Source organism: Ptychodera flava, chromosome 21 (genome assembly GCF_041260155.1).
Source record: "Ptychodera flava strain L36383 chromosome 21, AS_Pfla_20210202, whole genome shotgun sequence".
Taxonomy (NCBI): Eukaryota; Metazoa; Hemichordata; class Enteropneusta; family Ptychoderidae; genus Ptychodera; species Ptychodera flava.
Genome location: NC_091948.1, coordinates 13,272,101 through 13,291,671, shown reverse-complemented (window position 1 = coordinate 13,291,671; position 19,571 = coordinate 13,272,101). Strand labels below are relative to the sequence as shown.

General features: G+C 37.7%; 1 protein-coding gene across 1 annotated transcript; it reads left to right on the top strand.

The window, feature by feature from the left end:
- The first annotated feature begins 12,442 nt into the window (after window positions 1-12,442).
- Window positions 12,443-18,934, top strand: LOC139121444 (ubiquitin-like protein 7). Its single transcript, XM_070686311.1, has 9 exons — window positions 12,443-12,619; window positions 13,802-13,921; window positions 14,649-14,728; window positions 15,365-15,449; window positions 15,723-15,780; window positions 16,546-16,631; window positions 16,806-16,840; window positions 17,433-17,663; window positions 18,624-18,934. The coding sequence occupies exons 1-9, from the start codon at window positions 12,481-12,483 to the stop codon at window positions 18,744-18,746; spliced, it is 957 nt and encodes a 318-aa protein (XP_070542412.1). The 5' UTR covers window positions 12,443-12,480; the 3' UTR covers window positions 18,747-18,934.
- Window positions 18,935-19,571: the final 637 nt, after the last annotated feature.

Below are 19,571 nucleotides of genomic sequence, written 5' to 3'. Positions count from 1 at the left end.
CATTACATTATAGTGTGTCTTGCCACCTAAATCTGTTCTGGCTAAATTGAAGTATACTCCAATCTGATGTAGAGTACGGCGACGTTTATACTTACGCGGTATTCTCTTGCTGTCCCCTGACAGTGAGAGGCGACAGCAAGAGAATACCGCGTATATACGCGTAAGTAAACGTCGCCGTACTCTACATCTGATTTGAGTATACTCGTACTCTACTTACCCGTTAAGAACTGGAGAATCGCTGCCACTGTTAGAGTCTTGGGAGCTGTTTGTGCTTTGTGTACGCACAATGGAAGCTAGTGCAGCAACCACAAAGACGAGTTCAAGCCATTGAGGAAACATGTTTTCGTACGACCTATTATGGCCCTGTAGTCGAGGAAAGAAACAAGCCAGTTAAAATCCGGTTCTCTGAGTTAAGATTTTGGCATAAGTTTTGGGCAAGTGCATTCGTTTGTCTACTGCGGTTCAACGACACTGTGAGGTCTGTGACCAGGGGTTTGCTCACTGCAGATCTGTGCCCGTGACCTTATTGCAGAGCTGTTTTCTTTAAAGTGACGTGAACCATCGCGTGCCGTGAGTGTAATACAATTCGCCAGAGGCTGGATTCCCGGACTTTACAGCTTCACCAAATGGACTTCAAATCCAAGCCAAATAACAATATAAACATCTCCGATGCGGAAACTTGACTACTTGGCAAGCACCACTCCTTACATCCCGCCTAGGCTATTGCCGTACTGTGAATTCAATTAGTGCATCCATTGCACTTTAGGCCAGTCATACAATTGCCACAAAGTTTGAGACTATCACAAGCTCAGCAATTCGCAAATGTTTACGCCGTAAATGATCAAACTTAGAAGAAAAATGTACTTTAAATAGCCTCACCGTATATTGAAACAGAACCACCGTCACTGCACACCAAATAGTGTATAGTTAATAGTAGATATCGCACGTCGGACCTCAGAAACACACAACAAGTGCTAGTTTTTGGGAGTTCACAGGCCTCGGTCAAAGCCCTGTATGCTTGTGTTGACAGCAATGCTATGCCAACACCGCCAAACCGTGAATACCTATTGGTACGGTAGCAGGACAATGTACGATTGTCTGAGGCGGGTCATCCCGCAAGACTTCACAGTGTCGTTAAACCTCAATGGACAAGTGGATGCACTTGCCCAAAAGTTAACTCAGAGAACCGGGATTTAATGTTCTGTTCTTGCCGTTTCTTTTCCTCGACAACAGGGTCACAATATGTCATACGACAACAAGTTTATTCAATACCTTGAACACGTCTTTGTGGTAGCCGCACTAACTTCCATTGTGTGTTCACAAACCACAAACAGCTAACAACATGCTGAGTATAGGTAGAGTAAGTAGAGAACAAATATACTTTAGTTGGGCCTGAGCGGAATTAGGTGAAATAAGACAGTATAATGGTACGTCTAAACCATATAAATATGAGCGAAGACCCATGGAAAGTTTTGTTCTGTCTGAGGACTGCAGAATACTTACAGCAACATATATCATTACTTTGTATTTGAAGTAATTTGTGTTATTATTTATAATGTTCTGCTTTTATTATCATCGACCTCGGTAATTTCCCGAGGGTACATCTGTATACTTTCATATATATATATATATATATATATATATATATATATATATATATATATATATATATATATATATATATATATATATATATACATATATATCAAATTACTGCTGAAATGTGGGGGTGCTAGAGGCATCCATTTTAGCTTTTTCGCAGCGAACTACCAGTAAGAAACCGTACCTGATTATATATATATATATATATATATATATATATATATATATATATATATTATATATATATATATATATATATATATATATATATAATTATATATATATATATATATATATATATATATATATATATATATATATACAGTGCGTTTCACCTAGGTACCGCAACTCAGCGTATGAGGCGGACACAATCCACGTACGAAACACACAATTAGCTTGGTTATCACGGATACATTTCAAAGCACCGACTCGTCGATTTATTACAGTAAACCAGCATGGGGCAGCCGCTGTCTAGACTGAGAGATAAACAGTTGACCAGACCTGATCTACAATGTAACTTTTTCTTGTACAATTTCAGCTAAGAGTTCAAGAGGTGAAGGTATTCTCAACAGAAACTAACTAAAAAGCCATACATTGTAGATCAAGTGTATCTCTCAGTCTAGACAGACCGGCTGTCCCATGCTGGTTTACTGTAATAAATCGACGAGTCGGTGACTTTGAAATGTGTCCGTGATACCCAAGCTAATCGTGTGTTCTGTACGTGGATTGTGTCCGTCTCGTACGCTGAGTTGCGGTACCTAGGTGAAATGCACTGTGTATATATATATATATATATATATATATATATATATATATATATATATATATATATATATATATATATATATATATATATATATATATATATCAATTACTGCTGAAATGTGGGGGTGCTAGAGGCATCCATTTTAGCTTTTTCGCAGCGAACTACCAGTAAGAAACCGTACCTGATTAAACAATGCACATGGCAATCGAGACTCCTTGTAATTAGGACGTTGGGCTTTATTTTGATCATCGAAAATTGAAATTTCAACGTATAATATATGCAACTGTTATTTTATATGTATTTGCGTGATACCAAGTCAAAGTTTAAGGTTCAAAGTTCATTTTGAAATGTTGTTGCTCAAAACCCTGCAAGCACTTTAAAGTTCTGACAAGTTATGTCAACATTTTATGACGTTTGAGTGACATAAAATCAAACTTTCCAAAACTTTGGTAATCAGATTTTCTCACATTCTAAGTTGTGTTTAGGGTTGGCGTGTGAGGTCAAGTGTGCTATGTTCCGTTTACCATACACGTGTAACGTTGGAGGGGCATGTTAAAGACAGTTCCTGATCTTGGCATTGCGATACTGTAACTTGACGGAGAACCTTCAACTTTGGTCAAACAGGATCATATTAATCTACGTCAATTATCACTGAATAATAAACCACCACCAGCACCACTTCAGCATAAGGATATTAGAGTTGCGAAACATGTATACCAATGCTGACTGAACACTTATAAAAGTTGCAAACTAACTCAGCTTATTCACTGGCATGTGTAACACCTCGCCAAGATTGCCACGATCAAACTCAATATATAATTTTAAATAACGCCAGCACACGTGAATGCCATGTAATATTACGGACAATTATTTTACACAGTGTTGTGATCTTAAAGCTTCATAATCAATGAGCTTTTATGCATTTCACTATATATCATTTTATTCTCTGTTTGTTAAATATACATTCTATTGTATTGCTAAATCATGCTAGAGTTCCCAGTGTTCAGCTTGTCAACACGTTCTAAATAGCATATATGTGTGATGAAAACGGATTCATTATAAAATTCATAGATTTATTCAGATTTGCTTCAATGATGGCAAAATTTCAATGTTTAAATTTTAGGGCAATTTCGACAGTTTCGGTCAAAATGACATTTTTCAAAAACAATTCGTCACATACATTGCAAATTTAATGTGACTCTAGATGCATATTTACCATTCTTGATCCGTTCTCCTAGTTTTGTCACGTGATCACTTCCTTTCCTGTTCATAGGTCAAAGTTGCAAAGCAGACCGTGTTTCTGCTCTTACCCTACTTATTTTCTTATTGGTAATATTATATTTCTCATTAGTTTTTACTTTATTTCTTTATTTTTTTACTTTGTTTCTACATTGTTGTCGCTCGATCTTTGCAAAGCATTCATCGAAATTAAAGGTATACTGTCACCTGTCCCAAATTTGCCAAAGTAAACATGAAAAGAAAAAAAATTACCAATCACAGATTTTAAGCAGGTGGCCGCTTTTTAAAAACATCGCCCTCACATTGGCATTTTGAATACCAAGGAACGCCCCTTTGACCATATATGGGCATATTTAGATTACAGGTGACTGTATACCTTTAAGGAATCAGTTGTCCCTGAGCAAAGTAGACAATCCAACAGCTGTTTTGCTGCTTTATTGGCAGCAACCTGAACATATAGCGACAGAATTGTAAAATCACAATTAACATTGCCGTCAAGAAAAAAAACACACAACAAGAAGAAACTTCATAGAAAAATTGAAAAGAACAATCATATTATAATTTCACCACTAACTTGAGGACGTTTACATTTTTGCTTCAACAGCACATTTTCTCATGAGATTTTGACACAGAGGTAACCTCGCACAAGCAGATCCGATGTGTGTGTATCGTTATACACACGACATGAACATATGTGTCAGGAAAAGCATGACATTTGAATAGGCAGTGTTGAAGAGGTGAAGTATAGCTGACACATGTGCTAAGCCTGCTTAACACAAAAGGGGAGTAATGTTGACAAAGCATCAGAAACTGTGACGTCTCTCTGCGACCTTTGACTATTTGTGCAACAAACGCTGTCTGAAATATACACCAAAACAACGCCGCCTTGCCAAAAATTGAACATATTTATTTACAAACTGCGCGCAGAACAAGTTTTGTGACTCCACCTTCAAATTAACACGTGACCATTGTCCGCATTGCAATCACACCTTGGTACACTGTAGGTCATCTTGGGCGGCGTATTCATATATCAGTGAAATGGAGAGCTCCAATTTCCCTACTCCATGCACAAGTATTCCCAAATCGGAACACGATTACCCAACAGCAGAACTAAAAGACCAGGACATTTTGCGAAGGGAGAAGGGGGCTGAGGAGGAAGACGTTTGCTTCAGCTACATCGTAATTTGTTGACACAAACGCAAAGTCTATGTTTACTTTACAGTATTTGTTGAAATATTTTTTCTTCGGAATCTAAGTTTCGAACGGCGTGTCAGGAAGATATGTAAAACCAAATTTTGTGAAAGGAAAGACTTGACGGAGCTGGTCGACTGGTCGAAATTTATTCGTAATTATGAATTATGGATGTATAGGACCCCAGAGTGTTATCTTGATCTCATATTGCTGTATAGTTACAATATACAGAAATCAACGATTTTAGACGATTGATTTGCTCTGTTCAGTTCGACAGAAATAGCTCTAGAACACAATTGGAACTCTTTTGGAATAATTGGATTTTCACATTTTCAAATTTCTCAAAAGTGTTACATGTCGTATAGCTGAATGTTGTAATATTGCAAATTACTCATAAAAACAAGAGTGTAATGTAAAAAGAAAAGCAGATGAGATTACATTTGGAGATTAAATCGACATTACTTCATCATTCAATTATCCCAAATTAGTTCCAATCGTGTTTTAGGTACCTTTCTTGAATTCGACACAATAAGTAGTTATAGAACCAAAGCCTTAAGAAGTAATGTGCTGCACGTACAATGAACATTCTGCTTTCCTTATAAACCTTAAGTAATTTCTCTCTAGAATTCCGATTATACATCAGTCCTGTTGGCAGGGAAAACCGAAGTACTATCTTCTGCGAAAAAGGCGATACTGTAACCACACTCATCGGACGTATTCGCAAGGAGTTTGATCTTACTAAAGACAGTGATATACTGATTTATGAACGCGTAGAAATTCCGGGGAGTATAAGCAGACCACTCGAATACGACAAAGTGGTACATGAGTGTTCCAAAAAAGACCTTGTCTTCCACGTCAAAGGAACAAACCCCGATCTCAGTAAGTATTCATGAGCATATCTGGTGTATTTGATTCTACATGGTGCTGTACATGTAAGTATACAACTGCAATGCATAAAACAAAGCGGATATTTAGATGAAACAATTGTCATAACAGCGTGTTCAACTTCAATATCCATCGCAAACTAAAATGATAAATTTATAACTTGTTGACAAGATCATTTCTATACAATAATTTAAGCTTTTCATTTGGTGTTTTGTAAGTGAAATAAGGTACTAAAAATTGTATGTTGCTTCTTTTTTAGAGTGTGAATTTTGAAAAAGTGTTTCACTGTCCTCGAAGCACGAGTATCAAACCTTTTTTTTCTGGAATACTGTCCTTATGGATAGCTTTTTGTCAGATTTGGAGATGAATACCTAGATTTAAGTACTTCCGATCGTCTCGTATCAGGACTTGAATTGGAATTATTTGCATGAACATAGTACTTGATTTTATTGGAGTTCATCTTCTATTATTCCAAAGAAAAACAGTATTAAGGATGAATATCATTCTTTGCAGACTTTACAGAACTCGAAAATGCTTCAATTATACAGCAAAGAACGTTAGGATACTTTCTTGACATGTATAGACTGGCACATTAATGAAATATATCGTAGAAAACTGACAAAAAACTAGAATAGACCTCTTGGCAACCCATGAACTACCTGCATGACAGGTACTCTTGGCAATTCCATCTACAGCTGGGGGTCTCTCGATCTTCTTCATTACAAGCAATCTAAAATGCAAATTTACAATGTGCTTTTTAGCAAAAGAATGCAACTTATTCACTCATGTATCATGTTGCATATTGTAAGGTACTTCGGAGAAAGTCCAAGTAAGCATTATCCATATTCACATCTTTCAAAACTTCTTATTTCTTGAGAAGTATTCGCTAATCGGGCACTGCATGGTCTTCCTTCTAGAATATATGTTGCAATATACATCAATATCTTGGCGTTCGCCCAATTAGACAAACACTCTCAATTTTGCAAGCCGAACTCAATTCTATAATAACCTACTGTTTGCCTCGCAACTTTCTTATACATTTGCATATTTCCACTTACTTGTCAATATATCCTGTTGTCATGACAAATGTGACAACCTTCTTGCACAATCATCATTGTCATTAGTCGTATTAGAATTTTAGTTTTCAAGAGCATTTTCATTACTTATAAGAGCGACAACAGTAGCCCTTGTATATCCCAACTGCTTTCTAAGCCTACCCTACTGGTAAATCTATGTGTTTTTGTGGAGATATTTTACCCCCGACAGTAGATAAAATGACAAATGAGCGATGTTGGCTTCTATGGACACAGGGAAGTTAGTAATGTGTCGTTCATATTTATATTGTAACAGTTATACGTTTTCAAGTAATATTTTTTCATATGATATGTTAAAGGCAGATTAGAAGAGTTTTGTTGCCGACAAAATATTGCCATAGTCGGGTCACCGTCACATGGAAAGTCATCAACAATCAATACCATAAGCAAGGTAGGTGAAGGGTATCTGCACAATCATGTCGTCAAAACTAAACATTGCAAGACAGGCGCGCGAGTTCATAGTCACAGTATAAACGCATCGTTCTGGTCACGTACAAAACCATAAATTTGTACATGAAGATCGGACCGTTCCTGTGAGTAAATGTCTTTACATGTAGACGTGTCTAAAACGTCATCGCTCTCAAGTATCATGGCTAACATTTTCACAATTTTGCTTCTTTTGGTCACAGTCTCTGAGACGGGATACTGGGACACCTATTTCACAAACCTACTCAATAGAATCAGCAGGCACCAAACCATACACTAAACACGAACTCTATGTCAACCAATCGTCGTTTAGGCTGTGGGATGTACCTGGCCAAGACGATTCCGGAGATCTGAAGAATACATTCCTCAGCATATTTCAAGGGAGGGAGACTCCAGACCAAAAAATTGGGCAATGCACCAGATCAATAAGTCGCCATCATCTTAAAATTCACACGGTTGTCGTTATTCAGAAGGGAACGGCGAATATTGAGAAGTTGCCAACAATTGCACTGTCGTCTGCGAAGGAATCAGGTAAGATCTAGACATTAGTCCACATAATATTGGCAAAGAAATGCTAAAAGTGCAAACATGAAATCCACATCTTATCTCGAGAATGGGTCTTCAGTTTCCATATTATGCTCTTGAGCTAACCTAGCACCTGGCATTCTCACATTTTCCGTTATGATGAGCTTCAGGAAGAATGCGCCTCGGGCACAGATATTTAAAGTTATACTGTCAACTGTTCCAATTTTGCCACAGTTACCATGGAAAGAGAAAATCTAACCAATCACAGATTTTAAGCGGGTGGCCGCTTTTTTTAAAACAGCGCCCTCATATGGGCATTTTGAATACCAAGGAACGCCCTTTGACCATATATGGGCATATTTAGATTTTGAATACCAAGGAACGCCCTATGACCATATATGGGCATATTTAGATTACAGGTGACTGTATACATTTAATTTAGACTCTTAAGTTTTTCCTATTCTTTGCTGATTTACCTCTTGTTTGGGCTCATTTTGAAGCCCTTGGAGTAAGAAATACTCTCACAGTCTTAGTATTTTGAAAATCGATGATTTTGTTCTCTCCATAGAGTTAACAAAGGGATAGCGGCCATTTTGAATTTCAAATATCGGTAAATTTGGGTAATTTGTTTCTCTAGTACCAAAATTCGCTAGGTGACCCTCGATTTTTATTTTTGACTTCGAAAGAGGATGGTTGAAAGTTTCATTAAGGAATGTTTGAGCAAAAAATTCAAGTCTTTCACTTGGCGGGGGCGCATACAACCTTAACATTCCTAACCATGGCAACAAAATAATTCATATTTGTGCTTGATATACCAAAAACACATACCCTGAAGAAAGTGATGACGGAAAAAGTGTTCATAGCTATGAATACCCTACCGTAGAGAAAACCATCAATAAACACGATAACCCAATACAGTTTAACAAATATTACGTTTGCTTATGGTTTTCTACTGAAATATAAAAAACGATGTAAATCATTGTCGTTATGAAGCAAGTTATCGGCGCTCTTGCGATCGCAGCAATCACTATCTTAAGGTTAAATACGCCTCGGAAACAGATATTCGGACTGTCAAACTTTTAAAATTGTTTTCTGATCTACCATGTGTGAGGGCTAGTGTTAAAGCTTTAGGTGTGTAAGAATAATTATCTCCGTGTAAGTTTTTCGAAAAACGAAAATTTTATTTTTCTCCAGAGACTTAATCAGGGATAGCGGCCATTTTGAATTTCAAATATCGGTAAATGTTGTGTAATTTGTTTCTCTAGTACCAAAATTTACACGGTGACCCCTAATTTTCATTCTTGATTTCAAAAGAGAATGGTTGAAAGATTCCTTGACGAAAATTTAAACAAAAGTTTTTAAGTCTTTCACTTTCGAAGCGCACACTACCTTAAAACAATTTCTTCTTTCAAACAGGGCGAGGAATACCGGTGTTCATTATCATCACCCACTTGGATAAAATAACTCAGGCCTCACTGGCGTCTGTTAAAGAGGAGCTATCGAATCTCATGGGTCTCGATCAAAATGTCATGTTTCCCTTAGCAAATGATGACTTCGAAGACAGCCATGCACCCGAGGATCCACAGAAGAAACAATATGTTATCTCCATGCTGGAAAAAGTCTTGGAAGCTGCCAAGGTACACAAGGAAATGCTTGGAAACGCTGGACTTTGTGAATTTCAATAACCGAATCAAGATGACCACGTCAATGTCATGTTTTTTCTTCACCAAATATGTTGTTTATCTGTCCCGCGCATCGAATTAGAATGTTAATTTGAGGTTATAGAGGATAATATCTTCAGTCTTCAATTTTTCATTCAAGTGCTTTGCTCGTTTATTTTACTTCTTCGGATTTGTCTCTCACATCTTAAGAAAAAAAGTGTGATTACAGTACTTTTGAAAATTTAAAACACTGAGCATTTCCTAGAAGATACCGTCTATTATCATAGGATTTATCTGCATTAATAATCACTGAATGGAAACAAAAACACAATTTCTTTATGAATATTAGGGCTGCAAAATAATTATATCATCACTAGAACATTGTTTTTATAATTACCTTCTAAAATAAAGTCATTGACCAACTGATCCTCTGACATTTATTTGTCCCCATGCAAAAAATTTACAAACATCAATGTGAACAAAAATTTGAATGCACCCAGTAATAACATGAAGTGTCATGTGAAATGACAGGCAGTAGTTTTTTTCAAAAGTATTGTCGCATAGAGCTCTGTGGTTAGTGGTATCTTTTAAATTAGTTCACATTATTTCTGATTTGCTATCATTTGAAATGTATATCACATGTCTTGTCTTGCCCCAAAATGCCGGGATGCCTGTAGTGTACAGTTTGATAAGAGTTCCTGAATCTGTGTGTGTGTGGGGGGGGGGGGGGGGGTGTATGTGTGTATGTGTTTAAATTTGGTGCATTGCCGGGACCAGTGCTTTTGTGGAGGGACCGTGTTTAAGGTTATGAGCTTGTACGTTTGCTGAGTTACATGTAATCATCTGAGTGTAATTCTACAAACAGGTCATCGACCGTATACACGAATCAAGAAATTCATATTGTTCGAATGCCCTGACAGGCATGCCGTATTCATTGGGGTCTTCCGAGTGTATATTATGCTCACAGTGTCTGCAGTGTTGATACCGAATCATGATCACGGGCAGAAGAGCTTTTATGATGGCTGGCTTTGAAAGGCAACGTTGTGAACAAAACATTGAATAAACTTTTACAAAGAATGGGTATTTTTGTTCGTCTCTTTAAACAAATGTTAATATTCAACTTCCATTACTCCAAGTCTGACAGCGTTTCTTTATCAACAGAGAAGCGAAAATAGAAAAGAAAGATGGCGATATTTATCACGGTCTCAAATATATGATTCTTAGATAAGCAATTGTATTTCAACGTTCTGGAAAAGGTACCAAATGGTACAGTCTGATGATTTAATAGACTGAAAGAACATCCTGGCAAGTGAGTAGTGACTGAAGACGATGACTTTTGAAATGGTTCACAATTTCGCACTGACTCGAACTTCCACAATTCTGCAATTCGAGTAGATCAAGCTGTAAAACTCCATTAGTTATGATATATGATGCATTCTCCAGTATTTTTTTTTCATTTGCACGACATTCATGCACTTTCATGTTCAATTGCCGAAATAGAGTCGAGTGCCACGTCTTCTAGTTGTCAACACAGCTAGCATGTGTGAAATGTCCAATATGTTATTGTTGACAATTGAATTTTGGTTCGGACAGAGAATTCATTTGTCGACGATGTCTTCGCATATCGACACAATGCATCGATGTCGCCTAAACACTGCAGATTTTCACTGGATAGCAGGGTTAAACGAAGTTGCTTCACTGTGCTAACTAAGAAAGACAAAAGTCCAGCAAAGATACTTTGAGTTGAAAGAGGGCGCTGTAACTTCTAAAGTGTCTATGTAACCGGATGGCATTGCGCTACAAGACGGGGTTACTGGGGCTGCGAAGACAGATATGCTGAAGAGGATTTTCAGTTCGTTTTGATAATTATGCAGTAAAAGCTCGTTTGTTTTACCGTTGCATTTCACATTTTCGAGTCTCAATGGTTACTTTTAACTACTAGCAGATCCATGAGGAGATCCTTTTCACTAATTGAGAAACAGTATCGACTTCAACAAGGATTTCTAGCTCACCTTTAGCCCACATTTTGTCTCTCATATATCTCTTCGTATTTGACAGCATATTCCTTCTCTTTTAATTCAGTCTCCCTGTAAAATATTACACGGTATTTTTAAAGTTTTTAACAGATACTTGGTAACCTGTCACCAGTCATGTATAGGGCTTATATTAAAGTATGTAATGAATTGCTTGAATTAGGAAACTCATTTATAGAAAGCCAATTAATGATCTTTTAGTGTTTTTACTCACCATTAAATGTAGAATGTTCACCCATTTTGTGTTTGTACTTAGTGTATGTCTTTATGAATGTCCCTATTTCAATCCTTGGTGATGGATTTGGTCGATTAAATCCACGTGCTTACATGTATATTTGCGGTTGAAATACAACGAGTTGCAACGTGAAAGTTATTTGGCTTTTAAAACGTTACCTTTTGCGTTCATCACTAATTTTTCAGAAACGTTCTGTGGTCCCACTTCGGTAAAGCATTTTACGCAAGTTGCACTTGATTTTAAATTATCTTATAGAAAACATGCGGAGATACAGCTAATGCATTGGGCTTTAATTACCATGGCACACCACACTCAGATTCTTATAGCACACTGTCAATTCATGAAGATAGTTCGGGTAAAAAATTGCGCTGACCTTTTGGTTTTGATATCTGCATTGTTTGTTTGGTTTGAACTTGTATCTAAAATACTTTTGCAAAGAGCACAGTCTGCTTGAATTGTCGTGAAAGATAGCTTTTGCATTCTGTGGTAATATATTGACCTATATGGGGCCTAGATAAAAATTGTTGCATCACTGGAGTGTTATTTTCATCACTAACTCAAAATTTCAATGGACTTGCCCACACGAAAAATCAATAAGTACTCAGTTTTACATTGATCTAATACCTGTCAACAAGATTTGTGCCGCTGAATGTTTTAAAATAGAAAAAAATTATGTCAACGCTACTGTGGTGACCTCTAGGAAACTCTTGAGCCTTTTACACAGCGCCCATGTGCTTTTAGTATCGACGAAAGAAGATCCAAAGGTCACCATAGGTCACCGATGGCGCTATGTCGCTTCATTTGTGGAGTCATTTCGAACAAGATGGAAGCTCCATGTATGTCTGTGAAATTTCCTGAGAAATCAGGACGGATTCAGCTGGAAGGTGTAGAATTTTCGAACAACGTAGAGCATTTAAAGGGCATCGTTGCGGACAAGATATCACTCGGCACTTCCCAATTCGGTAAATGTGTATTTAACCCTTCGATTCAACCATAACATTGCTAGAAGTGTGTACGACTACGAGTTAGGAGACATTGTGGACTAACACTTTTGGTGTTTCTGAGGGGTCTTCTAGCCCTACCAGCACTAACACTAGCCCTAATGACTCCCAAGATTACAAGTGATAAATGAAACGACGCAATTCCGTTCGCATTCCGTACTCTCGTCTATTGTAATTGTGTATGGCCATGATGATTTGGAGGATTTAACATTCATTCACCATTGAGGCAGCAAACACTCAGGCCTTGTATCCTTGCCTTGTCCCTGGGTCATGGCGTTATTGTTATTCCAAGTACAGTTTTCTGTGTCTGCGCGTATACAAAGATCATCTGTTGCTTCCACTTTTATTAAATTGGTTTGACTTTAAAAGTACACGGCGAATTTTCCCACAATCTGGGCATGGAGTTCCTTCCTGAATCCAATGATCTGGGTATACCTCGAGTGCTCAAATTAGACTGCCCTTTGTGTAATGGGGAAGCGACACATCTCGCTTTTACTGTCTATGATTTTCAGGATGAAGGATTCTAGCACCTCTTGATTCCAAATAGTGATTATGCTTTACCCTGCATATCAGCTCAGAGTTCATTCTGCCACTTTAACCAACATTATTTTTAATAAGCCCCAAATATCCATCCAAAACAGTTGTACTTTAACTGATCTAGATTTTAAATCTAGAATCTGTACGGCAAGACTGAAGGTCAGTGGACACAAAGAAATTTTGTTTTAAATTAATAGTATAATCCAGGAAGTCCACGTACCATCACTTTTATTGAGAACCCTTTTTTAAGAAAATCCCTTTTAGTTCTCAACCAAAGGTGTGTCCACAAATCTTCAGTTGTCCCATCATAAATACTAACTACAGCACACCAAATGTTATAACTTTATAATGAAATGAAACCCCTTCGCACACTTTACCAGCTGTAGTCTAGATTGAAGGCCGAACATTGCCAGAGAAAGCAGAACAGGTGTACCAAACTGATGCTAGAAGTGGAGGAAATTCTTACATAATTTGCATTTCTTTAATTTGTATAAATTGTATACTGACAAATATCCTGCTGTCTGTAAACACATGTAACTACATGTACTGATGTATTGTAAACAGTAACACTGTTTTTGCTTAATTGCTTTTTTCTTAATTTGACAGATTTGATATTCTGCGGACGATGTCTTCGAGATGAGAACTCACTACAGAGCTATGGCATTAAACCAGGTGTCACTGTTCATGCACTCCGTAAGAAAGAAACAGAGCCTGTGATGGAAGCTGGTGAGTGAGAGTACAGCAAATCTGCCCCCCCCCCCCCCCCCCCCCCCCCCCCCCCCCCCCCGGAAGACAGATTGAAGTAATTTTCTGTACTACTGCAGCTTGAATGTCCCATCATTACTTCATGTGTAGTCCATGTCAGAGTGGTCGACACCTCTCCTTGATATCGCAAGGCGGAATAACCTTTTGTACACATCAGTTAAACACTCTGTCAGTTTCTGAATAGAAAAAGGACAAATGATAGAGTCAAAAGATAAGTGTTGGATGTAATAGCTTGTAGTATTGAGATTTACATTTGAAAGTGATGGGGTCTTGACCAGAGAACTCAATTGTACATATCAGGCAACGTATGTGTATATTTTCTGGTATTAAGCTGTATCAATGTTGTACAGATGTAGTATCACTTATCAAAGGATATGCAGGCTTTAAAGCCAGATGAAATTGAATTGAATTTGAATGTAGAATGAACTTTTGATTTTAACTCTACAGTGTTGCCCTCTGCGCTGTTGAGCTCTACACTGTCGACCACGGAACCAGTGATTCATTCCTAAATTTGTGTGAAATGTCCACATGGGCCCTAGTATTTCCACTAACATACAAATTTCTCTCATAGTCTGATACCAGACTTTCTTGTGCTTACCCAAACATCAAATTTATTATAAGACTATAAAAAGGAAAAAGGACCAAATGGAAAAAAGTTGTTGATGTTTGTATTTCTTGCATTTCACAGAACCAATGGATGAAGCTGGAATTCAACAGTTACTGACCGCCCTCCACGCAGCATTAATAAACCCAACACAAAGAAATACTGTGAGTACCATAAGCAAAGATGAGGCTGCTCTTTACATACAATTTTTCATGTAGATCTCTGCACAAAGTGTAGCTTGTTACACTAGAGACACCGCTCCATCGTCTATGGTTACAGAGATCATCTGAATCACATTGACGGAGACAAACTGCTGCTATTGTGTGATTGTCTGTGCTGCTTGTCGTGACGTTTGTCACGTTTTTTTCTAAATGGGTATTTCTTGTGTATGTTTTTGTGTTTATATTTGCATGTATGGTAGGTGTTCTCGCAAGAAACTTAAAATCAACTGTCGTGATTACCAAGAGTGTGATTATTCAAAAGGAATATTTAGCTGATTCTGACCGGGCCCTCTCGTAAAGAATGTGCAAAATTTTTTATCATTTAATGCATACTAGCTTTGAAATCGCATTCACAGTAATCAGCCCTTTCCTATACTGATAATAACCCTGTCACCCCCATATCCTTGTGTATTGGTTCAACCATCCTTTTGATACAATAGAGCCCTGCTATATTTATTCTCAAAGTGTTAGGCACTCTATATGCCTTTCTAATTATAGTATATTCTGACTGTGAGTTGGCAAGTAAGCCAGTGTGCAAGTAACGTTGAAGGTTTTCACTGTTTTTACTTCTCACTGCAGGTTCTCAAGATTCTTACCAACCGTGAAATGTTGGACAATGTCATTGTCGCCACTCCTTGCTTACAAACAGATCCGCAGGCACTGGGTAAAATTTTTTACTATTCAAGTCGTGATTTACAATGCTTCTTTCACAGGTAGACATTTAAAGTCTGTGACTCTATGAAATGACCTGTCATTCAAAAAAACGAAGAAGCAAGGGGAAAAAATGGCAAATTGTGATGCTGTATGTTTAATTGCTTTGATATCATGGATGTTTAAGTGTGCTAAATCTTGTTCTTCAAAACGGACATATTTATGAACGACCCACACATTTACCATTTTTTTCGCAATTTTAAATTTCTTTTTTGTTCTACATCAGCTATGCTTCAGGATCCAGAACTTCTAATCCAGTTGGCTGATCCCAAGATGGTCCATAAGTAAGTTACTGACAAAGTCTTTGTATTTCATCCACATCGATCAAACTTTGGGAGATTTTACAACAGTTTCTAGGACAGCAGTAAAAAATTAAAGTCAGCCTATGTTCAAAGCATGAACTTTCCAAGGGTTTGCAGTACAGTGTGAATGACTTTATCAGTGAAATGGGCATTTCAAAATCTAAATTACAGCAGTTGATCATAGAAAAAGCCAGGGGCTGTTTTCTTGACATAGTTAAGATCCATTTACCAGTTTGCAAACTCATAGCAACATTGATATAGTACAGTATCATCACTGTTCTTGTGCGAAAGCATGAAGTTCTTTGAATAAATGCCTGTCAGAGACACCAGTGTGTAGGAATGTTGACCTATAGTAGGAATAGTACATTTTTGTAGCTTGTTAGCATCAAAGAATCAATTTCTTTCCATGTGGCACCATGGTCACCAGTTCCTCTGCTCACAGATCCTCGTATAGCAGTAATGATTTGGTCCAGTGTGTTGGTTCACCTAACCATCACTCACTTATTACTGTGTTGCAGTACAGTATGAAATGTGAACAGCTCAACTACCATACGTGTACGTCAAAGTGAAGAATGAATAAAATGTTCAATGTTAAGTGTAGTAACATACAACCAGGGTTTTGACAATGAACATCTATCAGGTAGAAATAAACTTTTATGCCTCATTAGTAATGTGCCGTAATTGTAACACTGTCGGTAATTGGCAGAAAAAAATGTGATTGACTTCCGATCCTTTATTGTTTTACAGAATAGTCAAAGCTCACCCAGCACTGGGACAAGCAGCACTGCAGCTGGCGGCCGCAGTCAATGAAGAGAGTGCCAATGAACGTGGAGGTAATTACAATGCTGATTCACCATTGTGTTGTCCTGGGTTATTTTGTTTAAACACTGCTTAGGGACAACTCTGAACTGTTTCCTGGCTCTCATTTTCCGCTTTCAGTCAAGTGTATAGCAAATAAATATGTTTCCGCATCTTGGAAAAATACCAATTATATTGTTTATTTTCAGCTGCAGGTTCAGATGACGAAATGGAAACTGATGCGGTAAGTGTCATACACATAAATCAGTTTAGTCTCTCATCTTTCATTGACTCCTGTTCCTCAATCATTTTCACCCCTTACACTTTGTGTTCTAAGTAAGTAAATGCAGAAAACAGCTTCACTGTGATCTTTTGATTTGCTTTTCTGTTGTCATCAGAGAATACATTATGTACAGTGCTTGCGTGGTGTGTGTGTGTACTGTGTATAGTATGTGGATTTGTTCTTACATGTGTGCGCTCATGCTGCCCAAACAGATTTGTACCATTCTGGAAATAATTCCCTAAATGTTTGTATGCCTTTGTAGTATGGTGTTTAAAAGAAACTGTAAGCATTTGAATTTCAAGTCTAGTATTTTAACCCTTTCACCACCATGGTTTGGCCCAAACCCATTGTTATCAATGGTGATTATGAACCAGTTTACATGTATTTTGGGAATGAACAGGCTCATGGATATCAGAGGTGCATTTTTACTGCATTTATGCTTGTGAAAGTCACCATAATTTAGTTCTGCATATTAGAGCACCTGTGGAAGACTTTTGACCATATCTTTCCTTTGTGAGCCTGTTTGATTAATTTTCTCACCTTACTCCACTAGGCTCCCAGCCGTCCACAGCGAAGTCAGCAGTCCACCGGTACACAGACCATCACGTCAGCTCAGCTGTCGGCTGCCCTGGCCACAGCGGGAGTAAGCGGCAACCAGCCTTCTACAAGCAGTGGTAGGGGAGCCGCTCCAAGGAGACTTATCACTGTGGATCTCTTCAGTCAAGCTATGGCCCAAGCCATGGCAAGTACTGGCCAAACAGCCGAGAGGTCAGCCCAACTACAGGTGACTATGAAGAAAAATCCCTTCCTTTGCACTTGCAGGGAACATTGTATTTTTCTCAGATGATGTACAGTGTATTTGGGCTGTGGGGGGAGGAAGGGGTAGCAGTGGGTAGAGTGGACATTTTCATCGCTCTGAGTCTTATTTAGTGATTGAGGAAGGTGTGAAGGATAAAGAAGAGTACCACTTTGACATGTAAAACCATCTTAAAACAGAGCTTTTACCAATATTTGGATAGGTCAAGCCAAACCAAAATAAATTCTGAGCATTAGTGACAGTGTTGGGAGTACATAGTATCAATCTTTGTAAATATTTTTCCAAAGCCATGGAGCTGAGAATCTTCAGTGTTGTGTCAGGTAGTTTTACCAATGCATCACCTGTATTCAAAGATTTCATGTTTTATTGTGCAATCTCTGCATATGAGCAGATGGCCTTGAAAAGCAAAAAAAAAGCATTACACAACCAGAAATTGGCTCAAAGTGTGCAGAATGTCTTAAATTCTTGGATATACTGCTACACTATACACTGGTATTGCCTCCAACAACATGGAAAAAATATGTTGCTGTGTTTATACCTTTAATACCATCCAGAATGTTCCAACAGCTGCATGTAAGCCCAGTAATTGTCAACCTGCAAATTACAGAGTATTGTCAACATCAGTCAGTGAGGACTGTAAGAGGAAAACCCATGGTAGTTTGTCCCAAGCTAATATTTCTGTGCCAAAGCCAATGGGGTGTTCAGCTGAATGCAAAAGCGCCCCCAACGTTCAAAAGGAATCAATTTGTTTCATACCTCATTGCAGTGTTGAGGGAGGAATGAAAGTTGGATGCCTCAAACACAAGAGAAAGGCCATTTGAAACTGCTAGTTGTAAACTTCATTAGGGAGAGGCCAGTATAAGTTTTTCTCACCTTCCGTCTGACATTCTAAAAAAATTTCTCTCCGATGAATTGCTTCCTTTGCAGGCTCAGTTACAACAACTTCGAGAGATGGGCATAACAGATGATCGGCGAAGTATCCGAGCATTGCAAGCAACAGATGGCGATGTCCAGGCAGCATTAGAACTAATATTTGATGGAAGTGTGTGAGAGTGCCAATATACATGTAACAGATTAAATTTACATATTTAAAAGATAGAAAAACTTTTTATGGTGAATCTTCAAAGAGAGTAACTTGAATTTGAAAGCTGTAATATATATTCATTTATCATTTCATCACTCATGTACAACCAGTCGAGAGAAAAAATACAACCTTTTTTACCACTATGAGAATAAAATGGCTACTGTTGTTGGTTTTTGCACATGCACATACACACAGATACACACAAACAAAAATAGTGTAATGCGAAAAATGCACCCAACATTTTATATTTTGAGTTCCATATTACCCCGTTTTATGGGATCCTTGGTGTTTAGACTGAACACTATCATCCCCACAACCCTGTAAATAGGTCCATTTACCCTATTGAAAATGATGGGGGATGTACCAATTTCTGTTGGTTGAAGGAGGAATGGCATATTCAGACTCAAATTTTTAGCTCCGATGTCAGCTTATCAAATACGCTGATTTTCTGTCATTGTCTATAGAATCATTGTGAAGCTTGATGAGTAAGTTAAGTTTTTGAAGTCCCATTTTTGTTGAAATGAAAAATTTACTTTTTGCCAATGAAGTCAGATCAGAGATATAGCAGCCAATTTTAATTTCACATATTGATAAATTTTTTGGTCTTTCTTCTCCTGATACTAAAATTTGCAAGGTAACCCCCGAGTTGCTCTTGTTTATGAAAGAGAATTCTTTTTTCTTTTGAGAACGTTTGAGTAAAAGTTTAAATCTGTTAGTTCTGAAGCCCATACTGCCTTAAATGATAGCCAAGATGGAGGTTTTGAGATGCTTGAGACTTCATGTCTTGTTCC